Source organism: Mustela erminea, chromosome 17, assembly GCF_009829155.1.
Source record: "Mustela erminea isolate mMusErm1 chromosome 17, mMusErm1.Pri, whole genome shotgun sequence".
NCBI lineage: Eukaryota > Metazoa > Chordata > Mammalia > Carnivora > Mustelidae > Mustela > Mustela erminea.
The window spans coordinates 62,561,295-62,586,675 of record NC_045630.1 but is presented as its reverse complement, the minus strand read 5'-3'; the positions used below and the strand labels follow the sequence as shown (position 1 = coordinate 62,586,675).

At 49.3% G+C, this 25,381-nt stretch overlaps 1 protein-coding gene across 5 annotated transcripts in view; it reads left to right on the top strand.

Annotated features, from left to right (window-relative positions):
* Positions 1-25,381, top strand: part of PBX1 (PBX homeobox 1) — a 280,517-nt gene that overhangs the window by 90,660 nt on the left and 164,476 nt on the right. The window contains exon 1 of one of the 5 annotated variants that reach the window (XM_032319342.1): positions 10,985-16,660. The exons of the other annotated variants lie outside the window; for them this stretch is intronic. Within the exon in view, the coding sequence (XP_032175233.1) occupies positions 16,492-16,660 (169 nt within the window). The 5' untranslated portion in view covers positions 10,985-16,491. Of the gene's footprint in view, positions 1-10,984; positions 16,661-25,381 lie in introns of those variants that run through there. 5 annotated transcript variants of the gene reach the window in all.

Sequence of the window (25,381 nt, the reverse complement as noted above, 5' to 3'; positions counted from 1 at the left end):
GCAGCACCCTCCTGGCTTCTGACTTCCTGCGACAAGCCCCTGGCCCTGTTCGGCTGCCTGTGCTGTATGTATGTATGTACGTGTGTGTGTGTGTTTGTATGTGTGTATGTATGTATGTTTGCATGCATGTATGCATGGGTTTTTCCTGAGTTCGGTTCTCCAGGCTTGCTGTTGATTCTGTGAGGCCCTGCGGATCAGTCCAACAGATTCTGTCCCTCGGTAGGGGAGCCAGAGTCCGTCCCTGCTGTTTGCAACTGACACCTCGACTGGTGGAGGATATGGCGGGGGTGGGGGAGATCCAGGGCGGTCTCAGAATCCGCTTCCCAGAGCAGCATGAACAGGGAGTGCGAACTGGTCACGTTTTCCAGGGTGTGTGAGCACAAGGACAAGGTTCTCTGAGTGAGCAGAGTAGTTCTGGAGAAAAGAAGGTGTAAGCGAACGGATGGGGAAGGATTGCACCTGGCTGTAATCCTCCACGGAATGTTGTCTAAGCCTGAAAGACTGGTTTGGGCTTTGCACGGAGGCCTTTGGGGACCTGGCCTACATGGGACATGCTGGGGCCTGGAGCTGTGGGGAACTTACCCCAGGCTCGAAAAGCAGCTGCCGGGAGGCTGAGGGCTCTCACCTGCACCGTCGCGGCAGAGCTGAGAAGACTCAAAACACCTGCCTGTCCGGAGGGGTTGGCGGGAGATCCAGCAAGCCCCTCACCACTCCTGGGAGTCCTCCGGGACTTGTTGCTCCTTGTCCCCTTACCAGCTAGACCCAAGCAGAGTCAGCGGCGAGCCCCGTCAGCAGAGGAAGAAGGAAGTGGTTTTCTCTGGAGGTCACCCTTAGTGGTTGTAGTGACGTCTGCTCCCACTGCTTTCTTTTCCTGGCTAACGAAACAGTGCTGGTTTGCGGCACGTTACCCTTCACTGAAGCTCTCCAGCACATTGGCCAGGCATGGAGCCTCGAAAACCCAAGCCCAGGATGTGTATTTTTTTTTTTTAGTATGATATTGTATTTCTAACAATAATACAGGTGGTGGTCTGTGCCTCTGAACAAATAATGCATCACCTGTTGACACTGCTCCTTCCCCTTCTAGGATTTATGAACTTCTCCCCCACAAATCCCATGTAGCACGGTCACGGCCTGCCTTACCCGTGGAGCCAGGTGCCTTCACGATCTCTCCTGTGCTTCTGCCCGGGAGGGGGGCCGGATCGTGAGATGCCGCAATAGCCGGGCACGTTTGGAGGCGAACTGGTGTGCGACCTGTTCCCTGGGCCGGCGTAAGCACAGCTTGGAAGTAGCCAAGAGAAGAGAATCTCCTGTCTGGGTTTCTCTCTGTCCACCAACTCTTCCTCACTGGACTAAATTCTAGGGGTTTTTTTGTTTTTTTGTTTGTTTTAAGGTTTTATTTATTTACTTGAGAAAGAGAGAGCATGAACAGGGGGCAGGCAGAGAGAGAGGGAGAAGCAGACCCCCCACTGAGCAGGGAGCCCGATGTGGGGCTTGATCCCAGGACACTGGGTCCATGACCGGAGCCAAAGGCAGACTCATAACCAGCTGAGCCACCCAGGCACCTCCTGGACTGAATTCTTTATAAGTTGAACCCCGAGGCTGTTTGTTTATGTTTTAATTCTTCAGCATCCATAGTGGTGGGAAAGAAAAGGAGTGCGTGTGTTTTGAGGGTCTGCGCTCAGAGTCAGCAGAGTTCCCTCTCTCCCAGGGGTCTGAGGGATGCCCCGCCTGGCATGGGGGCTTATGTTACCTGTGGTTCATGTCCAATGGCTCTACGCATCTGTAGGCAGAGCCCGAGACCCTTCCCGCAGTGTGGTCGAGCGACCACTGGCAGTTCCACTGTAAGGCAGTCTCTTCTCTTGATCTTTGTGGTTTTATTTTTGGTACGAAGGTGCACATAAGCATTATCACCTCCAGTTAAAAGTCGGTTCAGCTCTTTATTTATTTCATATTTTCAAGCAGAGGTGGAGAGGTTGGTTATAGAGTTAAAAGGGCGGGAAAAAAGCCTGAAGACCTTAAAAAAAATGCACTCCCATAGAGAGCATGAATTTTCTGAATGGTTTCTTCTTAAATACCCTCTAAATCCTATTAAATCAATTCCTCTCAGACTTGAAGACAGAGCCTTCTTTTTCTTTTTGAAATACCTCCTCAGCTGTTTTTGGAATGTGCAGCCTGACCAGACAGTGGGCCTTGTAGGAGACACGGTTTGGGCAGAGTTGCTAGGATGCGAACAGATTCCCCGGAAGCCCCGGGAAGGCCCGGATGCATGCTCTTTGCTGCCTCTTGGACCAGGTCGATCCCGAATTCCCACAGTAAATGTGGTGGTCTGATGCCATGCGTGATGGCTCGGGGCCAGAGGGGCCCTGGGGAGACACTTGCGGCAAGCCTGGAGCCCCCTGGTGCCAGGGTGGGAGTGGGGACTTGGAGCGTCCTGGGATTAGGGTTCGGCCTCTTGGTCGTGGGATGCCTTTGTTCCCACGCTGTGCTGGTCGTTCCCCAGTCTCCTGGCGTTTAGTTCCTTGGCTGTTGCGATCCCTCTTTCTCCCCTGTTGTTATTTGTGACGTGAAGGTTTGTCACTCTGGGTTGTACTTACCTATGAACACACATGTATATTGATTCTTCTCTCGCCAGGAAGTGGTGAACGTGCCGAATTTTTATCGGAACGAGTTTTTCTAACTCCTGGATTAGAACTGTCTCCCTCCCTTATTTTAGGATTGTGTTACTACAGAGAACTACACCTCTACAACACAAATGTTTTAAAACGGACGGTGCTATCAGAGAAGCGCCTGGTGAGCGTCAGGTGTGCCAACGTGGTCCCGCCCAGCTTTGTAACTTTCAGGTGTCTCCCTGAAGCCACGGCGCACGTGTGTCGGCCGAAGCGATGACTTACGCAAAATGGAAAGGGTGCTTTTTTTTTTTTTCCTTTCTCCAGTAAGTCTTTTATCTTGAGATGTGGTCAGAGCAGAAAGTGTCTTAGTGAGGCCCCTCTCCCCGTGGATGCAACATGATCTGGTGTAATAATAGTTACTGTCCACGAAACGTGGAGCCTGTTCAACATTATATGCTTTGGGCTCTGGCCCGTAGCCTGCCTGATCTAGGCTCAGAACGTAAAGATACTTATCATCGACACGCTGTGTGTTCTTTAAAAGTAAAGCGATATCAAAGATACTTACATTTAATGAGATGATTGCACCTGTCTGTCATTGCAATTAAAACATTTATGAGATCATCAAACACTTTGAGCGCTTCTCAATGTATTGCTCTTGGTATGATATCCTATCCATCATAGTCCTATGCAAATAATTGCATTAGCGAAGTATGGTGAAGTGTGTTGGCGCATTCAGTAAAGTATCAATTGCCAGGTAAGTTGGGGTGAACCCTAGGCCACCTTTCATAGTGCAGCTATGACTAATCAGATGATGGGTAAGTTAATTACTCTTCCCGGAAGCCGAGCGTTGAAGAAAGTTAGAGGTGGTGGTCCTGTGTGCGGGAACGTGAGCACCTGCTGGATGGGACCTGGTGGTTTGGTTAAGGGGTTTCAGGCAGCCTCCCCGTTGGTGACGGGTAAATCCTGAACGAGCAGCACAAACACTGGCTTCGTCAGCCAGAAACTGGCAGCCGCTTTGCATGTGGTGAATATATTGAGTTACTCGTATTAATCCACATAACCAAGGGAGGCAGCTGTATGTCAGTGAGAAGGACGTGGATGTCTCCGCGGAAGTCGATGGACGGGGATCATGGGGCTCAGAAAGTGTGAGTTTCCCCATTACACATGATGAAGCCTTTCCATAGGAGGATCGGACATTGACATTAGCCAGCTGGGGACCTTGTCCAGGTGTCCTTTTAAGGCTCTGTGTCTTCTCTTACAGTGCCTGTCCCGCCAGCCCCATGTTCAGGTTGCTCTTGGTAACAGGTGGCAGCCATGCCTACACGGGTGACGCTGTCAAGCGGCTCCGTGCGTTAGGGTTTCTGGCTTGAGTTGAACCCCCGTTGTGAGAGACAGGCCCTGGTGTCATTCTCCAGTGTTCTCAAGCTTCACAATGGCACGGACTCAGAATCTGTGTTGTAGCATCTTAGAAAGGAGACCTTCCGGGATAAGTGGGGGAAGGGGAGGACCGGGACCCTTCCTTAGTGAAGTATCAATCCCATAATGAATTCTGTGAGTGGTTGGGTTAGGAAACGGTCGTCTCACCAGGCAGAAGGAATGGATGATGTCATTTACATTGGAATTTTTAGATCATTAAAATTAATATACTCTGGCTACTCTTGAGTAGAATAAAAAGTTTTTTAAAATGATCTTGGGTTTAAAACACGAAGGTCGAAAAAAAAAATGCAAGGGACACTGGTAAGCTCGCAGAATGTCTGGACAGCCCAACGGCCTGTGTCCGCTGCGTCCAGCGTCACCGTGGGGGCTCGTGCTCTGCCTCTGCCCCTGCAGCCAGGTCACTTTTACCCCGGGAAAGCCGCATGCCTCATCGCGGTGGTTACCAAAAGACCGAGTCCTCTGAGTTCAGCTGTTGCTTGTTCAAATCTAAGCTTCATCATGAGATTGTTGGTACCCATTTGATCGGCCTGCATCGAGCTGCGAGGTTCTCTAGGGTTTGAAGTCTTGTGGTTTGGCCTTGGGGAGGTGGACTGCTCATGTAGGAAGTAACGTCCTAAAAACATTCAACAGCAGTACAACATAAAACATGGGATTCTGTTTGGAGCAACTCTAGGATGGGATGGATGGCGTCGGGGAGCTCGGGAATGTGCCTCTTGGGTGACATTCGCTGTCCCGTGAACGCCTCACCCTTAGAGGGGTCCCTAGGGGCCGTCTTCTTGGGGTGTGCGTCTAGCGTGGGTGGCTCCCTTCTGCGGTCCTCTTGGCTGCGCCGGGGCAGGGACAGCTCCGCGCTCTCCCGGTGGCTTCCAACGCCGGATGGAAGGAGAGGAGGCTCTCTCGTTTCTGCATTCAGTGGACACGTTCTGAATGCTGGAAGGGGACTTAGGTCCATCAGTATCATTATTCTTATTTGATGCTTTTGTATATAAATATGCCTCAGGTTTCAAAGATTCCGTGATATACTTAGCTAATGCTTATGTTGTTCTAATGTCCTCGTGTGTTCGTTTCTCAGATTAGTCTGAGAAAGAAAAATGAAATGATGATAGCTGCTTGAAGACGCCTGATAACAGATTCTGGCCGATAAGCAGCTTGATAAGCTTCGTGGCACTGTGGGGCTTGCGTTATTACTATTCCAATAATAGAAATGTCCCTCAGCTGGTTTCACAGAGGATCGGCGAGTGATAGCGGGGAGGGGGCCTGAGAGAAATACAGAGGATAAGGAATGCGGATGAGAAAGAAGATTCCTGAGGATCCTGGATTTTTTTTTTAAGATTGTTTATTTGTTTGTTTTTTATTTGACAGAGAGTGAGAACACCAGCAGAGGAGAGGCAGGCAGAGGGAGCCGGAGAAGCAGGCTCCCCACTGAGCAGAGAGCCCGATGCGGGGCTCGATCCCAGAACCCTGGGGTCATGATCTGAGCTGAAGGCAGATGTTCAACCAACTGAGCCACCCAGGCGCTCGTAAATCAAATCTTTAAAAAAAAATTATAAAATAAAATGGAGGGGAATTCAGATTAAAGTCCTGCCCCCACCCAAAAAAAGTAGCAATAGGTAATAATTTAATAATCACTACCTTTTGTCAGTCCTGATTATGTGCGGAGGGTCTTGTAGGTTATCTCACTGAAACTACTTCACAGACTCTTTATTTTATTAAAGATTTTATTTAGTTAAGAGAGAGCGTGTGTATGAGCATGAGCAGGGGGAGAGAGGGAGGATCCAAAGGAGACTCCGTGCGGATCGAGGAGCCTGATGTGGGGTCCGTTCCATGACCGTGAGATCGTCACCTGAGCCAAAACCAGGAGTCAGTTGCTCAACTGACTGAGCCACGCAGGTGCCCCCGCCCCCAACTGTGTAAAGGAAGATATTGATCCTCCTTTTCTCAGATGAATGAACTGAGATCTGGAGATTTTATGTAACTCGTCTCCATCACACAGCTTGTCCTGGGTGGACCTGAGGTTTGATCCTGGATTTGCTTTTAAGCACTAGGCCACACCCTCGGAACAGAGCCTGAACTCCTGCTGGTCTGGAGAGGGTTCTAGCGCTCTTGGTAATTCCTGGCCAGCTTCGTTGCTTGCCACCCAGGCCCACTCTGCCCCTGGAGGCTTTTTCAGGCCCACTGCACCTTTCTCTTGGGGGGTAGGGGGTTGGGGGTGGGGTATGGGGTGTGTGTGTGTGTGTAGCTTCTGTCCTTAATGGCAGTGAACTAAGAAAAAAAGAAATGCAAGTGTTGAGGCTAAGGCCTTTGCCTTGTAGACGTTTGTAATCTGAAAAGATAAATGTTGCCAGAGCAGTAACTCGGACTCTGCTGGGATAGCTGAGGACAGAGAAACAGAAGACATTTGGGCCAAGACTGGACCACTGGGTCATGGTCCCTGCGCTGTGTCTCAGACCCGATGGGTAGCCACTTCAGGCCGCAGGCATCTTATGGACAGGACCTCTGTCATAAACCGATAAGAAGGTTTTCACTGAAGCATGGTAGACCCTTGGTATGCAGAGTTCATGTGCTTGGTTTCGGCTATTAAAATGACCACGCGTCTATGGTATATCGTCAGCGTAAGTTTGCTGAGGCACAGATCTGAAGGACTTCTGTGAGAGTGTGTCATTAGCCTGGGAGAGGGCCCAGGCGGCTGCCGGCAGCCCCATCTCCACGAGCGGGATCCTCCTCTGGGAGGGCTCCCGGGGGCTTCTAGACAACAAGGCTTACTGTAAATGCAGTCTGCGTTCCCTGCATGTGGTTTCCTGGCCTGTCCGGACAGTGAAAGACTTGGAAGCCAGCAGGCTGTCCTTCTGGCCGGTTGCAAACGGCTGCCGGCTGCCCGCCCTGAGAATGGGTGGAGTGCTGTTTGCAGATCTCTCCCTGATTGATAGGGCTTGTCTGCAGAGATGGTGATTGATGTCTGCTTCCTCTCGCTTCTCCTAGGTGAGCTCCTCCTCCTTTCCGTTTTCTTCGTCAAGAACTGTCTCATTGTCACCACCTCCTATCTTCTGTTCCCAACAGTCAGCCCTTTGCTCCATGGTCTTGAACTTGGACTGGTATCCCGTGTCCCGTTCCCTTTTCCACACCACACCCGATCGTGTCTTGGTGGGACAGGGAATTGCCTCGGAGGCTCAGAAAGGTCTCCCCTCTATAGTGAAAAAGCAGCCCATGTGGACCCATCCTCTGTCCTCTCCCACGCCAGCACCCCTGCACCCAGCCCGCCCCTGCCAAGTGTCGGGGTTGTCTGAGTGAGAAACGCACAGCCTCGCGGCCAAGGCCCAGCCGAGCTGTTCCCGAGATGATCCTTAGTAGGTGTAGATCACCGGGAGCCTCAGAGCTCTGCCAAAATCACTTGGCCATGGCCCCAAGATAATATTTGAAGTCCTTGTGCTAGAGAGTGTCAAAGGATAATGTACTCTTTCCCCCTCTGCCTTACCTTCCCCCAGCGCGGCCAACACTTGACGTCTTTTTATCAGATGAGCTTGGCACCGCCAGGACGGGCTCCTCGCGCCAACGTGGCAGCAGCCACAGCCCCTCAGCTTGTTAGACTGAAAGAATGTGCCGTTTTAATTAATGATATGTAAATATCCTTGAATGGGCCACATTTGCATATTAAGAGAGATTTGCGGAATCTGCGGAGTAATATATTTTAATTAAGGATTAATTAAAAATAATGGGAATTTCATTTCGCCTGGCAGAATCCGTTTAGATTTTAGCACACGTCTGCTTGGGAGTCTGGTAGGAAGGCTCTGCGTTACGATTCCCGCAGATGAGAGAGGCGCTCCTGTGTTTATCATCTTGGAACCCCATTCTGGGGAGCAAAGGGAATATAAAAGGGGTACAATTTTCCTCTCGCCTTCCCCAACACCCACCCATCTTCTTGCCTCCTCTTTGTGATTTTAGGGCTGTTTTGGTATTCTTTATGGTAAAGTAAGTAAATGGCTCTGAGACACGGAACACTAGTTGTGTTGGCAATTATGTTAATGGGATGCTATTAGGCTATGATTCTATATGAGCAATTGGGGAGAAGAAATGCCTTACTGAGAGAGAATGATACAACAGACGTCTGTCTTATTGATATAGCTCCAGTGGTGCTTTCTGCATAATTACACTCGGCCACTTTCTTTGGGTGGGGGAGAGGCCGCTGCATTAGGGAGTCGGCGACAAGGGATCGGGGTGAGGGGTGCCCCCTAATCAGTGCACAGAGGACATGGGGGGGCAGGGCAGGCTCTCCTAGTCGAGGGTGGCTGTTGGCAGGTGAGCAGAACTCGGTTCCCGGGAATCCTCCCTTCCTTCTCCTTCGCCTCCCTGGAAGCAGTCTCAGGTAGGGATGGCCTTTCCAGAAGCGGGCATCCGTGGAGTAGCCTCACTGTCTCTCGGACCTTCAGCCTGGGGGGGTCGACCCTGCCGCCCTGTCCTAAGTTCGCAAAGCAGATCCCTGCCCTGGGGAATCCGCTCTCTCCCCCAACTGTCCCTGGACACACACAGAAGCTCGCAGCCTTCAGTACGGCCGCCCACCTGGCTGGCTGTGCTGTGCGTGGGCACCTCTGGGGCTCGTCCTGGTCCCTCCTGGGGTGGGCCTCGGGAAGCCTTCCCCCCTTGCCTTCTAAAGCTGCTGTAGGGTTGGAGACGGGATGGCCAGCTTGCCCTTCCAGAGGGCTGGAGACACTTCCTCTTGCCTCTCTGACTGCTTCCAGAGTATGAGGCCGAGAAGCGACGGGCAGTCTGTCAAGAGAGGAAGCCCGACTGTGCCCTCAAGTGACCGAGGCCCCAAAGCGTGGACTGCTAAGAGCTGCCAGGACAGCAAATTTGGTTTTCTTCCCTTACCGTAACACACCCTCAGGGAGATCTAGGGGAAATAGCCTAGGACCTCTTTTAGAGCTGATGGCCTGAGGCTTGCATCTTTCAAGCAAATTTCCGGATTGTTTTGATGATTGCCACTAGGAGAAATGCTGGGGAGGGACCTGGGGGGAGGGGTGGGCAGTGTGTCTGTGTGTGTGTGTATGTATGTGTGTGTGTGGGGGGGGGGCTGACAATTACGCTTCCACACAGCCCTTTCCAGGAGAATCCCCTGGTGGGAAATTTCAGCACTTCCACTGGAAGCTTGAACTCCGTTTCCCCTTACTCTCATCAAAAAATATGTGTCAGCTGTCCCCCTCTGCTCCCCCACCCTGTGCGACTCCTGTAATTCATGAATTTAGGGGAGCTCCACCTAGGAGCACTGCCACGGTGGCCTTTCCCTGTACGCATCCTGGTATCTCCGCGGCCAGCCCGCGGGAGGCATGGGGTCAGGACTGAAGGGAAGATGGGGCTGAAGCGGGATACACTGACGTGTGGACAGCGCAGGACGGACGGGGGCTTTCAGAGCCACAAAGCCAGTCTGGGGCAGAAAACCGGGGTGGGGAGCATGGCAGAGAGAGGGGCAGCAAGTGACGGGGCGAGGCAGCCTGGAAACCGCGGCCTGGGTGCCGGTGAGAAGGAGGGGACTGGGAACAAAGCATGGGGGGAGGACCCCAAGGAGTGATCTCTTTCTGCCCGTGTCCGCGCGCCTGTGTGCACTTTGCAAAGGCGGTGGTGCCGTATCTAATGCAAATGGAGAAAATGCAGTTTCTGGTAAGTGTTCCCTAATAAATAACATCAAGTCTTCTTCCCTATCAGCCGGTGACATCCCGCATTTCTCTTCCCTATGCGCCAGCCCAAGACATTTAATGATGTGGCGCTCCTTATGGGATGTGAGGTCCATGCTAATATCTCCCTCGCACAAAATGGTGGGAACAGATTCAGCCCAGCTCAATTATTCTGCACCGACAGAAATCACAAAGTAAATACGTATACATTTCACATACACAGAGAGACCGCTCGCTCGCTCGTTCTTTCTCTGAAGTCCGTGAAGTTCTACTCTTGTTTTTTCTTTTTATTCTGTAGAAATTTTTCCAGGGCTCGTGCTTGGTCGCTGGAGGATTTCATTAATGGAATGAAGTAAAAATAATCAATTTCAGATGTTCCCCGTGTTTGTGGTAATGGTCTCGCTAACAATTCTGATTAGCCGTGTGAGATGGAATTTTTCTTTTAAATGACTGCGCGCCGACGTTCAATATAGGCCAACTTTGGGGGCGCGTCACGCGTGTGTCTGCGTGTGCCTGCACGCGTGTGCCTGCGCCGCCACCCCCCCCCCCCCCCCCCCCGCCGTCCCGTCCTTGCCTGCCTGGAGCCGCGTGCGGGGCTTACACGCGCCTGCCCTTTCCCTTCACGGCTTTACCACCTCCTTCATGTTTAATTTCCCCTGTCGTAACCCTGTCCCTCCGCCAGTGCGGTTTCTGAAAGGCTGTTCGCTGTTCTTTGCTCCCTCCTCGTAAGTCTGGGCCATTTCTGGGAACATGTGTGAAAGGCTGATTTCTTTCTTTTTTTCTTTTTGTAAGAGGTGGGGGAGGGTGGGAGAAGCGGGTGAAATCTGCATTCGAATCAATGGACAGCCGCTCCGCCATCGCCATGGGGAGGAGAAGGTTTTCTGGGCGTCTGGGCGTCTGAATCCGGGTGTGTGTGATCCCTGTGACTCATGCCAGCCCAACGGGGAGCTCATCAGAAAGTGCTGGCTTGCCCATATGCCTCACCTTTTCCTTTCTTCCCCAGACTCCCTTGTACTTTCAAAGAATGAATAAATTAAATTGAAGAGAGTCCACAGTGGATTTTTCATTATTAATATGTTTCTTTTTATTTATTTTTCATGTATTTTTCTTACTCTGTTTTTCTTTTTTTTTCCTCCCTTCCTTTTTCTTTTCTGCCCTCAATGATCGATTCCCCCGTCGACATGCGGAGTCTCCAGCCCCACGATCCACCCCCCAACCCTCACCTCCCCCCCCCCCCCCCCCCCCCCCGGCCCCGTGAGCAGGGACAGCCTGCCTGCGACTCGACATAGACACTCACAGATGTAAACACACCGCAGAGGGCCACTGCATGTGTGAATTGTTTATACTTCCTCCCTTTGATAAGCTGTCATCTGTGGGCACTGCTCGGGGATTTGATCCCCGTGATCTCTCGACCCCGAGGAAGACATTAAACACCCTCCCGGACCCTTTGCTCTGCCTGTCTCTGAACCTTTCACTCTCCTTTAATGAGAATTTCTCCTAATTATTTCAGTGGCTGCAGCAGAGGGACCGCAGTGTACTTAGATCTCGATACTGGGACGTGACTGTTATGCTGATAGAGGCAAGAGATCAATAATTTAGGCCCTGGCTTTAATGGCAAAGCTGAGAGCTTAAGTGTCTGCATTCAGGTTGAGTCTTAGAGGTTCCTGGAGTATTAATGATTTCCACAGGATTTTCTCCCCCTTCTTCTTAAGCTGCTGCTGATCAGCATTCCTATACCTGCTAAATTGTATTTGTGAAGAGATATGTGCCTCATCTCTGGGAACGTATGTCTCTGCTGCGCGTAGATGTGCAGAAGCGTGCCGGGACCTCTTGTGTGTACGTGTGATTATTTGCAAACATGGATCCGCACAGAGGCACACACAGACTTCTATCTTTGTTTTGATCTGGGGACCTTCCTCAGGCACTCACTCTGGCTTTTGGGGCTACCCACAGTTTGTACTTTCCCCAATTTGTCTGGTAAATGTTCAGACACTTCAAAGGCAGGGGGAAATGTCATTCCTTCCCCCCACCTTCTTTCTTTTTTCTTTCATTTTCTGTCTAATTCTCTCCTCTGTCTTAAAGCTGCAGTTGTACTTGGTGGAAAGGGGCAACACCAAAGCCTGTAGTCGCTCAGATGTGGGTATGCATGTCTGTGTAATAAATGGGGTTCCTATCTAAAGTCATTCGTTGAGGAATTCCGGCAAACCTCTTTGGACCCCAACAGACTATTATAATATATGCTTATTAACTGAACAGATAAATGCTGTGAAAATGATCATAGTATATGACACATTTTACATTAAAGTTATACAGGGGGAAGAGGGGAGCATACCTCCCTCGAGGGATTTTCTTGGGAGATTGGCCGCTGGAGTGTTGATCAGCTACAATAACGGAAGGTGTAAGTGAGTAATCAGTGCTGTCCTCAGAAGGTCAGAGAGGGGCTGCGGATCCCCGGAAAGGGGTACCACTGTCCTCCAGGGAACACAAGCTCTAAGGGCCACCACTTCTCTCTACTTTTGTCAGCCCAGCCTCTCTGGCATCTTTTTTTTTTTTTCCTGGAAAATCTTCTGGCATTTTTAAGTTGCCTTAGGACACTAAGCTCTTATACATCTGCTTATGTTTGGGCCCTAAACTTCCCAACTGGTTGGCATTCTTAAGGGAATGTGGAGTGATTCCATACTGATCTCAAAACGTGTGACACCAGCCACTAGGGGGCGAAGCGACAGACGTGCGAAGTTCTCAGGAGTTTCCTGTCCACCTCCTCCAGAGCTCAGCTCAGGGAACCCATAGGCAGGGTGCAGAGAGGGGCTTGAATAACTGTCAGTGTTTCACATACTGGGAGCCCGGGGCACAGTGACACAAGTGATCGGAGCTGAAAATAATACTTGGGCACCTGTAGGTTCCAACCATGAGCCGTTTTCCCCACCCGATGGACCTTTCAACGCGTGTCAGGTTTTATTCACCTTGAACCTGTCTGTCACCAGTCAGTCTCCACTTCTGCTTCTCAGTTCATTAAGGTTGTACCTTTACATGAGATGGCGCTGTTTCTGGGTCCCTGAAATGCTTATTTCTAGAAGCAGATCCCCCTTCATTGTATCAAGTGTAGGTTTTGGGGGGTCATGACCTACGCATGAACAAGGGGGGAAGGGATGTTGACCTCTAGGTGGGAGAGCCTTAGTGTCTTTGTGTTTTCAGTACTGTTCCAGTCGGTTCTGTGGCTGAGGTATGCACATAGTTTCTTTCCCTGGTCCTTGCCTTTGCTCTGCTCTGCCAAGGTCATCGTTTCTTTGCTGAGTTGGAAAGCTGGACCTTGGTAATTGCCACCAAAACCCTTTTTCCTGTTAAAAGAGATAGCCTAGGGACTTGGAGTAAAAACCAGCAGTCAAGGAGGCCTGAGAAAGCTATAAATAGGCATGGAATGTCCTGGATAATTCTGTGGTGGGGAAATTAATTCTGAACCACTAAGTACCATTAAGAACTTGATGCCAACTAAATAGGCAGAAATTTTTACAGATGCTGCCAGAATTTCAAAGCCACCCAGTGTGCCATAGCTTCAGGGGAGCAAAAGTACTAACTCTAACAAACTGGGGAAAATGAAGAAACACAGGTCTGAATCAGCCGAGCCCTAGACATCACGGATCCTAGGGGGGCAGAGACCAAAGGTCATCCCGAGGGGTTGGTCAGAGAAAGAAGTCACAGGCTCACCCTACTGGAAATATCTTCAGACTGGAGGGGATGGTGTTAGGATTTTCCGGTACCCGTGAAAGTAAACCCCTTATTTCCATGGTACTTTATGGGTTACTGAACGCTTTCATATCTGTATTCCTACGTGATCTTCAAAACACCCCGAGGAGATTGGCGAGGAAAAAACAGTTATCTCCGTGTTAAGATGAGGATACCGAGGTTTAGAGGTCTAGAATGGCTTGTTTAATGTCACACGGCTGGGAGAGGTCAGGGCCAGGACAACTTACTCATCCTGGACTGCTAGGTGATGTCTACACATCTCTCCCACAAGAGTGCTGGTGCAAAAAATCGTAAAACCATTTCATTCATAGAAATAGAATAGAAATAAAGGTTCTCTCCTGGATCTCTTTTCTACCTCTGGCATGCAGCCCTTAGCACTGAAGAGAATAGGACATTCCTTCCTTTTACTATTCACTTACAAAGTATTAATAGTAATAGCCACCCTTCTCCGCTTTCCAAGCGCCCCCCTGGCGGAGACGGCAGTCTCTACTGAGTGGTCCCCCACCCTCGTGCTGAGCACGTGGAGATGGAGACCAAGCCGGCCAGAACCACCTTTGGTGAGTGCGCTTCCCCCTCTGATGAGGGCACCTGAAGCCGTTCTGTCGTATGCCGCGCCCTGGGCTGCCCGTCATGATGAGGGGTTCACGCACTTGACCGGCTTTCCCTTTCATGTTCTGCCCTTGTAGCTGCAAGATCCTTTCACTTGGTATTATGCATATCATTATGAATGAACTCCAGGACCCCCGTCCAGCACTAAGGACTAATAAGCACAGTCTTCCTCCGTTTTCTCCCACTGGACCTGCTGGGATGAAACCTTCTAAGCAGATTCTGGTGTGGATTGGGCCTGAGACTTCCATATTTCGTCAGACAGGGTGTTTTTGTCAGCTCAGGCTGCCACAACAATGTCATAGAGCCAGCAGGGTGACCTAAACAATGGACATTTACTTCTCCCAGTTGTGGAGGCTGGGAGACCCTAGATCAGAGCACCAGCTGATTCCGTTCTCAGTGAGAGATGCAGATGGTTGCCTTCTCCTTGTATCCTTACAAAGTGGTGAGAAGCTCTGGTGTTCCTTCCTCTTGGACTAAGGACACTCATCCTGTGGTGAGGAACTCTGCCTTCAGGATCTAATCTAAACCTAATGACTTCCCAGAGGCCTGCCTCCTACTACCATCTCATTGGGGGTTAGGGCTCCAACACGTGCCTTTTGGAGAGACACAAGCATTCAGTCCAGCGCACTAGGTTTTGGACTTGGTGCCGGTCATGTTCTGTGTAGTCTGTATGCCAAGTCTCCTTCCGTGTCTGCAGTTGGAGCCTGGCAATGTCTTATCCCTTCTCCCTCAGGAGGACCCCTATCCCCTCCACCCCAGTCAGGTCCTGCTGGTAGGGCTGTGCTGTTTCCATCTGGCCTGACTGGTGCAGTCTGCAGACAGGGTCCCCTCATGGCTGTTCTGGAGCCCACCTTGATAGAAGGCGGCTGGATCTCAGTCACTCACTGCACAGAGGGGAGCAAGAAGGAAAGGGAGGGGTTTGCATTCTCTGTGCTGTCACAGGTCATTCTCTGTATTGCCTGCGATAAACCCAGGCCTCCATGGGCCCATGAAGTGTTTTTATAACCAGGCTGTATTTGCCCCGCCAACTGCCTGGGTTTCCACTTGCGATGCCTTCTCTGCTTTCAGATTCCTTCCTGAACAAGCAGATCCCTTGAGGTACTGGATTTTTATCGTTGAAGCAGAGTAGGGCTGGCTCTAGACCAACTGAGAAGGGAACCGAGGACAAACGAAAATATGAAATGAACGTCAAATCCAGGTGGGCCCCAAGGTCCAACCAAGAGGGCAGGCGAAGAGTATTTGGAGGTAGAGGCGAGAGTACCCGGCTGAAGGCGGGCGACTCCCAAACTCCAGAGGATCTGGCATCATGGGCCCTGGAGCAGGGCTGCCGGGGGAGGGGGTTGTCTCAAGGACTTCTGGGGCTCCAACGCGAGGTCCTGAAATGGGTTACAGGGAAGGGTTTTAAGAGGATCACCTCTGGAGTGGGGCTGCCTGGGTTCAAAGCCTGGCCCCTCGATTTGCCTGCCACGTGATGGTGAGGTTTTGTTTTTGTTTTGTTTTGTTTTAACTGTCCTGCTTCCTACGTGTTGGCTTCGTCGTTGTTTTCCAGGAGCCTCGCCTGACTCGCTCCCGATAGCTGCTGAGCGTTCCTTTCCTCAAAGCTTCAACCGTGACCTTAAGCCAGGTTGAGGTCTGCCTGTAAATGGACTTGCTGCCCCAGAGCCCCGTGTCCCCGTAGCACTGGCGGCCTGGATGTTTTTTGCTTTCGCAGAAGGCTGTTGCGTCAGCCTCCTCTGATCACGGTCACACCCATCAGGATTTTGGGCCGAGTGTCCATCCACCCTCTCCCCAGCTGGAAGGTACCGCTAAAGTCTCAGCATCAATCGTAGCCAAGCCTTCCTGGCTCATGGCAAGGAAGAATATCTTCCATGCATGTACTGCCTTCTGTTTACAAAGTGCATTCATTTGCACCATTTACTGACAGTCTTTAAGGTGCTGTGAGGTCTGCAAAAAACAAAAGTGTAAGAAGCGATATCTGCCTTAGGGGAGCTTCTGGGGCTCAGGAGAGAAGACGACATTACCTAGACTGCAGACAATAATGTTCAGGAAAGTTGTAATTAGATGTCGTGGATTGAAAGTACAGTGATATCTCAGAGACAAAAGCAGTGGCTTCGAGGTCGTGGTAATTAGAGTTGGCTTGTCCAGAAGGGGCGGGGTGGGATGAGCCAATGGGGGGAGGCGCAGGGGTGATGGCGGGGGAGGCAGTGGCCGGCTCTCAGAAGGTTATCAGAGTCGGAATTACTTCTGCATGGGGAGGGAGTGACGGCGAGGAAGGAGGCCTGCCTGTTGTGCGGGATTTGGGTTGGCTTAGCCATGGATTAAGAAGACGCTGTAGACGGAATGTCTGTGCCCCGCAACGGTCCTGTGTTGAAACCTAATCATCAGGGAGGTGGTCTCTGGGGGTGCGATCTTTGGGAGGAGATGAGGTCATGGGGGTGGAACCCCCGTGGATGGAGTTAGGAGAGCGTTCCCTCGCCGCTTCTGCTTGCGAGGACCGAGGGGAGAGACGGCCATCCCTCTGTGATCCAGGAAGCGGCCTCCCGTCAGACGCCAAGGCCCCTGGCACCCTGCTCTGGGACTTCTCCAACCTCCAGAAGGGTAAGGAGGGAATTTCTCGTTTGTAGACTGATGGCTACCGGTCTAGGGCATTTTCGTTATAGCAGCTCAAACAGAGTAAGACAGATAGGAGGAGTAGGGGCCAATCATGGCAAGGAGACAAAGAATTTAAAGTAGGTAGTTCACATAGATATTTTGCCCTTTAGTTCACCCACAGCCCCACCCATTCAGCAGTCATGGCCCATTTTACAGAAAGCATCCGTGACGATGGCTACAGGGACGTCTGTGCGAAGCCATGCTCTTTCCCTCCAGCGTGCAGTCATTCGCGGCAGGCCTGCAGGCTGCCCGTGGTTGGTCTGGGGGAACCGCTGTGGCTTTCTTACACAGGAAGTGTGAGTGCAAGGGGAGTTGCCAGTGAAGCTGTTTACCGCACACGGATGCATCTGTTTCTCGAGGGCGAGGAAATGGTCTGGTGGAACGTAACGAGCAATCCACAAGGCAGACCCCAGGGTCAGATTATGAACGCAGGTCCCAGGATCTGCCCCCTTTGCCCGGGTTCCAGGAGCAACCAGCCCGTTTGCCCCCACCCGGGGCGCGCTCTGCATCGCAGCCCGTATCTAACGCCTGATCCTTTTGGGGACTGTATCTCTCCGATTTATGATGCTTTCGGATTACCAAACACAATTCATTTGGCAATGAAAGAAAACAGTTTTGTGCTATTGCCTCTGTGTATGGGAAATTGCGTTTTTGATGAGCAGAGCTGTTGGCCTTCTTCACAGTCCTCGTTGAGAACATGAGCTGGTGGCCAGGGCCTCGGGTGAAAAATCCCAGGACAATCATCCTGCTGCCAGAGGCCATCTAGAGGGAAGGGGACTTTATCCCTGCCATCCATTAAGCTGTGTTTGCGATCTGTTGGTTTAGCCCATGTATATACTAATCAGTATTGGAACAAAATAACTATTTCTTTTTTTTTTTTTTTTTTTTAAGATTTTATTTATTTATTTGAGAAAGAAAGAATGAGAGAGAACATGAGAGGGCAGAAGGTCAGAGGGAGAAGCAGACTCCCCGTGGAGCTGGGAGCCCGATGCGGGGACTCGACCCCAGTATTCCAGGATCATGACCTGAGCCGAAGGCAGTTGCTTAACCAACTGAGCCACCCAGGTGCCCCAAGTCACTATTTCTTAAAGAATACTTCTGTGATCAAGTCTGTTGTCAGAAAGAGAGATGGGGGTTGTTGAATTGGGTTATTCTTCTCAAAGCTTATTATGTTTTTGGGGGGGAGGGGTTGAAAGGGGGCATTAAAGCAACCGGTTGTCTGGCACCTGTTAGGAGAAAGGCAGAGGGGCTCACAGGAAGAGGAGGGTTTCTGTGTCTTCTCTATACGGGGGGTTCTGGCTAGTTCCTATCCAAGACATTAGTTCCCTTAATCCCTGGTGGTCTGCCTGGGTGAGTCCCTAGAGGTGCCACTCTTCTTTTCAGTTGCCTCTGAGCTCAACCAGTGGGAGATATTTTATCAGCCAGAGATTGTTTCCTTTTCTTAGTCTTTACTACTACCAACACGGCACTGAGGAGACCAGTGTTAAGGGTACCACCTCTGCAAGCCCTTCCCTGGGGTCTGGTCTGTGGGGCCATGTCACAGACAATTGTTTTTGCTGCTGATGTCCTCTGTTAATTAGGACTTGCTGTCTTCCAGCTCCAGGTGTGTGTGTATCAGGGGGAACCTATCTGGAGATAGAAGGTACCCTCAGGTCATTTTAATTTAAATTTACCTAAGATGGTGAAGAAATTCGGTCAATGGTAAGGCCACTGCCTTCACGTAGTCAGGGAGAGAAAGAAACTAAATCACGTTCCCCACGAATCGTCTCGTGCCCAGGCCAGGGTTTTGAGAAACTGGCTTGCCAATAACTGTAAAAACCTTCTATGGGTTTTCCTCCCACTCCTCATCCTCCCCCTAAAGGTTACATGGCTTCCACGCTCTTAATTAACCACATCAAATACTTTGTTTCCTCGTCTGGGCTTTTTTATTCGGTTGATGAATGATACCCAGGCAGGAGATGATGGTGAGAAGAAGGAGGACTCAGAAGCCTTGTCGAACTCTGCGGGCACTTTGAAAGGGAGAAGATGACTCATGAGGCAGGCAGGGAGCCCGTCTGCTGTGGTGGCCGCTGGAGGGGCAGGGGGCCACTGTCAGGACTTAGGGACCTCTGTAGGAGACACGCGGAGGTAGGAGGTAGTTGAAGGGCTCCTTCAAAAGTACATGATGGGACACAGTGTATGCAGTCATCTGGGTTTTTACTGTAAGTTGGCAGACCTCCGGGGCCTTTTTTATCTCTAAGGTCATGCTATACGCCCATCAGCTTGTCAACCTCAAGAAGAAAATTGAAAATCATTGGATCTGAGACCTTACATTGCTTTTTAAGAAAAAGTCAAGCAGGCTGTATTCATGTAATTCTTGTCTAAGTAATTAAAAAACAAAATTCACTGCTGTTTTTTAGTTATTTTTAAAATTTACCTGGAAAACGATCCCCACCTGGGATTGGTAGCACTAGAGGGTGTCTGTTAGCGTCCATGTCCTCATTTGATCTGCGTAACCAACTCTGTGAAGTAGGTTCCTGGAACAAACACAGATCTCACCCCATCTTAAAGATGGCAAATCTGAGGCCCAGAGGAAGGAATGAATGGGATGGATTTCACAAATTAAGCTCCTGGTTAAAAAAAAAATAATTATAACTGATCTGATCTTAGTTGGGCAAAGGAAGGTTCATTGGAAATACCAGTGATGATGTGAATTTAATTACAGTTTCTTCCTTCCTGGTGGGAGTGAGACCTCCGAGAGAGCAGAGGCGTTACCGCATTGCGTGGGGAAATCTGGACCCTGCCTGTGTGTGTGTGTGCGTGTGTGTGTTGGGGTGTGTGTGTGTGTGTGTGTGTGTGTGTGTGTGTGTTGGGGTGTGTGTGTGTGTGTGTGTGTGTTGGGGTGTGTGTGTGTTGGGGTGTGTGTGTGTTGGGGTGTGTGTGTGTGTGTGTGTGTGTTGGGGTGTGTGTGTGTGTGTGTGTGTGTTGGGGTGTGTGTGTGTGTGTGTGTGTGTGTGTGTGTGTGTGTGTTGGTGTGTGTGTGTGTGTGTGTGTGTGTGTGTGTGTGTGTGTTGGGGTGTGTGTGTGTGTGTGTGTGTGTGTTGGTGGTGGGATGGACCTGGACGGTTTCACCAATGCAGAAGGAAAGCCTCTTTCCAGATGGGGTCCAATAGATATTCCATAAAGAACTAGAAATTAATTACTAAAAAATTATACTTAGAAGCTCATATAACAAACATGTATTGTATCTGTTTGCTTTTTGTTTTTTTTAGGCAAAGCTTTTAAACTTGTTTGGGGGTTATCTGGAAGAGAGGACATTAATAGTTCTAGAATTACAGAGTCAGAAAGGGTCCAGTTTTAAACTCCTCCCCAGCGAAGGGACTTCCCACTACAACAGGCTCCGACAGGACTGGCGAATGTCAGCTAGATTTTGTCTAAATCCTCCTAGAAATTGGTAGCAAGAGCACAGAATTTTTCTATCTTAAATTAAGGAGGCTTCGAGATAAGTATTATTTAACTGAAAGTCGTTAGGATATTATACACATAAAACAGGCTGTTTTTTGTCCTGATGGACTGTCCCTCACGGGAACTTAAGCTCATTTCTCTGAAGTCTCCCCTTGGACATTGTGCAAAACGAATCCTTAGCTCTTCTGCATGACGGCTGCTCAAATACTTGAAGACCACTGTCTTTTCTTTAAAAATATATTTATTTATTTATTTATTTATTTGATTGCTAGAGCAGACTCCCTGCTGAGCAGGGATTTCCCCATGCGGGACTCCATCCCAGGACTCCAGGATCCCAGGATCATGACCTGAGCCTAAAGCAGTCGCTTGACTGACTGAGCCCCCAGGCGCCCCTGAAGGACCGCTGTCTTTATCCCTTCATCTTCTCTTCTCTAAGCTGAACACTCAGTTCCTTGAGTTCCTATGTCTTATTTATACTTTCTTTGTGCTTCTTTTGCCCTTCCACAGACATTTGTGGAGGACCGGCTATGTGCGGTCCGGGCACTTCAAAAAATTTAAACTTCTTTTCTTCCAACTTGAGAACTAGGGGACAAAAAAGGTTGTGTTCTTTTCCTTTGTGCTCAGGGAATAGAAATCGAGGTATGTGTGTGTCTGTGTGTGTGTCCATATGTGTGTCCACACATACCTCCACACGTACATACACATATATACACGTGTATATTTAAACTATAAGGAATGAAAACCAGAAGGTAAATAAATGAGAAAGAAGTGGAAAAGTCAGTTAGGCATTTAAAATAAATCTTTGACTTTGTTTTATTTTATTTTATTTATTTATTTAGAGAGAGGGCGTGAGCACATGGGAAGGGGGCGGGGCAGAGAACGAGTGGGACAGAGAATCTCCAGCGGACTCCTCACTGAGCGCAGAGCCCGAAGCGGCTCGATCCCATATCTCTGAGATCACGCACGACCTGAGCCAAAACCAAGAATCGGTTGCTTAACCGATTGAGTCACCCAGGTGCCCCAAATCTTTCAGCTTAGATGATTTAACATATTAATTGTTGGGGTGCGGCTGGTTTAGTTGGTAGAACATGTGACTCTTGACCTTGTGGTTCTAAGTTCAAGCCCCACATCGGGTGTTGAGATCACGTAAATAAATAAAACTTTAAAAAATCATAATAAAGTAGAATATTAATTGTGGAGCTAATTACAGCTGCCTCTTAGAGACAGAGTTGTTGGTAGGTACATTACAGTAGCTCATCAGACCTCGACACCTGTGCGGGGAGAACGCCAGCTTTGGCTTCTTCAGCAGCTTGCTGGGTTTCATTCCAGACCAGTACGTAGAACCCAAGTGAAGACTTCGTTGTGTGATTTTCCTCAGCAGTCGGGGAACAGGCAGACAGAAACTCAGTGATTGCATGAAGCCAAGGCTTGGTTGCTGGATGGCTAACAAAGATCTTTAAGGACAAAGAAGAGGAAGTAATGAAATGAGCCATGAGGTGTAGCCAAGGATAGGGAAAAAAATCCCAAGGTCAACGAAAACTAAATTGGCAAGAAGCACATTCATTTAAACTCTGGTATTCACAAAGTTTTGATCCTTTGTCCTAAGGAACTCAGATGTACCTTTATTTTTGCTGGCAAAAAAAAAACTGACTCCAAAATGAAAAGACTTGTTAAATAAATTGATACTATTAAGAAGACTCTGGGAGGGGCACCTGGGTGGCTCAGTCGTTGGGTATCTGCCTTCGGCTCGGGTGGTGGTCCCCAGGGTCCTGGGAATGAGCCCCACGTCGGGCTCCCTGCTCAGCAGGGAGCCTGCTTCTCCCTCTGCCCCTCCCCCTGCTTGTGTCCCCTCTCTCACTGTGCCTCAATCTCTCTGTCAAATGAATAAATAAAATCTTAAAAAAAAAAAAAAAAAAAGATGACCCTGGGAGGAATATTTTAAATGTCCAGGCAAACTAAAGAGTACCTTCACAGATTTTCCTGGTATATAATGTAAATGCTCAATAAAAATGTGTTAATATGTCACTTAGATACAACAATATGTCTTTCTTAGAGATTTACCAGAACATAAATGATCTACCATGGATGTTGTAAGCCCAGTGAAAAGAAGTGGGAAGAAATCATTTCACATTTCTTTGAACATACTCTCTTAGGCAGCCATCCCAATTCAGACTGACCCTTCTTGTTGTCCTGAATTGGTGAGGAAATGGCTCATAAACTGCATTTTGCGAGCAATCACTGTCTTTGCAGGTAGTTAGAAATAGAGCAGTTTTGGTATTGCTCTTCCTGAACCCGCAGGAAGGACCCACTCATCCATCCACACTCCCATCTGTCTGCCCATCTGTCCGTCCACCTACACATCCATCCACTGAATAAATATTTATTGAGCATCTACTAGCTGCCAGACACTGTTCTCAGTGCTTGGAAGACATTAGTAAACAAAACAAGGGGTGGGGGGGAGACAAAAGCCTGGCCTCAAGGAACTTTTATTTTAGGAATGATGACTTTCAGTCACTTCATAGCTGCTGTTTTCTGTCCGTGATCAAAGTCGGATACTTCCAACTTAAGACAAAAAAAAAGCAAAATGAATCATGTGCATGAAGGATAACCAAGTCCCAGGTCCTGCCCTGCATTTCCCCGCTACTGTCAGGGAGCCCCCTGCTTCCTCAGGCTGCATGGGGAACTGGCAGCCGAGGCTTCAGACCCGTGTCATCTGGGGTGTGAATGCTGGGGGGGCTGCCGGGCGGGGCCACCATGGACAGCAGCCCCTCACTGGGAAACCCCTTGGATGGGAGGAAAGAAGTTCTTCCCTTTCCCTTTCTGCTTGCCTCACACCTTCCCTCCTCGCTGGTGGGATCGCCGCAAGGGCCGAGCGGCTCAGGGGTCCCAGGCTTGTTCTTCCCGCTGCTGTGTTCGGAACCCCAGCTCTGCTCTGCAGTCAGGCTGTGAGCCTTCCGGAGTGGAGAGCTGTTCGCTACGCGCGTCCTAGGGAAGCCCGCGAAGCAGGAGGAAAGTGTCTAAAGCAAGTGGCGACTCTACCGTCCTCACCACCTTTTGGCTTAAAAGTCAAAACTTGCTGGATATAGATCCATTAACGGGTGGTAATAACTTACACTCGCACGACCCCCATTAGCATCTGTGGAGTGGCAGGCTCCTTCCTGTCGGGCGTTCTGTCACTTGCTTGCCATCCAGGTGCCCTGAGGCAGAAGACAGAGCCCTGTTCTATAGAAGAGGAAACCCAGCATGTTAAGGAATTTACCCAGGGTCTTGTAGAAAGTATCCAAAATAAGACTTTTTCTTTACCCCCAAGATTGTATTTTTAGTCATCTTTCCATCCAACCTGGGGCTTGAACTCACGACCCTGAGATTGAGAGTCACATGCTCTGCTGACGGAGCCAGCCAGGCGCTGCTGAAATAAGACTTTTAAGCCTGGTTCTGTGATTCCAAAGCCAGTGCTCCTTCTAACTGGCTACTCTGCTTCACCTCTGTTATCTTGACTCACACAACAAATGAGACAAGCAGGGTTCATGTCATTATCTTCCGTGTGTTACGAATGGGAGCGCCAAAGTGGAGAGGCTCCGTGCTTTGCTTGGGGTTATATAAGTGGGAGTGGAATTTGCTTTCAAATTCAGATTGTGTGAATCAAATTGAAGTTTTCCTGCTCTATCATCTTGCTTAATGTGTCAGGAATCAGCACCCCGCCTGCTGGTGTGCGCGCGCACACACACACACATTTGTTTCAAGCCATCACAGAGTAAGCCAATGAAGGACAGCTGAACCGTCTCCACAAACTTACAGTGATGGTAAAATGAAGTTTTGCTTTTGATATGTGCTTGCGTTGTGCCATGTGCTGTTTTCTTCTTTCTAGTATTGATGAGGGATCACTTTAAGATTTATAGTTATTCTCAAGATTTCTTTTCTGTTGTTTATGTGCAGGATATCTGACGGCTAGATTTACATTTAAAACAGCCCTATGAATATCCTTGTGAATTCCTCAAGCTCGGGCATCCTGTTTGCTTTTTGTTGATGAACCTATGGACGGGTCTACCTATCCCCAGCCGATAGCATTATCATTGTGTTTCCCGTTTCTTGATACTTGGTGAAAGTAGTGCAGAAATAAAAGAACCGTCTTTATTCTTTGATCTCTCTTGTGCTTTATGAATTCTGAAAAATTGCAGGAGAACAAAGGAAATAATGTGCTTTAGTGCTTCCCCTACGTTTTGAGACGCAGGGTTAAAAAATGCTTTAAAATCGTTAGAAACCAGAATGGACAGACACTAGAACGAAGGATCCTATGTGGTCAAGGCAGACCAGGATACTTCTCTGACCCCAGGCCTTGGGTGGAGAAGACTGTATTGAAACGTTTCTTTACGTGTCCCAGATTCATACACCCGCCTCTCTGGTATAACGTATATGGATGTTACTTCCTCAGGGTGATGCGTATGGGAAGAGACTGATCACCTCGCGCATCCAGAAGCCACTTAAAATGGGGAGTCCTGCTTACGTCACCTTGTGTTGGCAAAAGAGATTTGAGGCTCTGGGCTCAGAAATGGGACTTTTTTGTTCTTATACGTATGTAGTCTTACCTGTCGTACAGAAAATAAATAAACTTTACATAGCATTTTGTGGTTAGGAACCACTTTATCTTGTGTGTTGAACTTGTGTAAGGAATAAAAGAAAACTCACTTATAGGTATATTGTGGCATTGAATCATCACCTTGGCACCAGGAGTTCGACATACATTCCTAGAGCCAGGTACTGGTCAGGAAACTGAGTCTCAGAGAGGTTGAGTGACTTCCTCAAGGAAAGCTGTTTTGTGCTAAGATCAGGACCTGAGCCTCGTCTTACGAGTCCAGAGTTCTAGCTCGGTCTGTGAAGGGATGTCTGAGAACCCAAAGGCATTGGCAGAATCTTCCAGGGTGATTCAGAGTCTTCCGCAACCCACTTTCTGAAGGTTTGCACTGTCATGGCTATTCCTGGGAGATGGGATGCGTTTCCTAGATGTCTCTGCATTATTGTTGTTGTTATTTTTAGTTCTATTTTCATGAAAAATGTATTTTTAGCTCATGAAAATAGCATAGCAGTGGCTAATCACAGTGTTCCAGAATGGGAAGGCCTTCACTCACCTACAAATTAGGGGCACCTTCATGCTTCCTGGGGTGGAAGCAAGCAAAGCCGACTTTCCCCCCAGGGGACGACTAAAGCCAGCAGGCTCCCACTGCC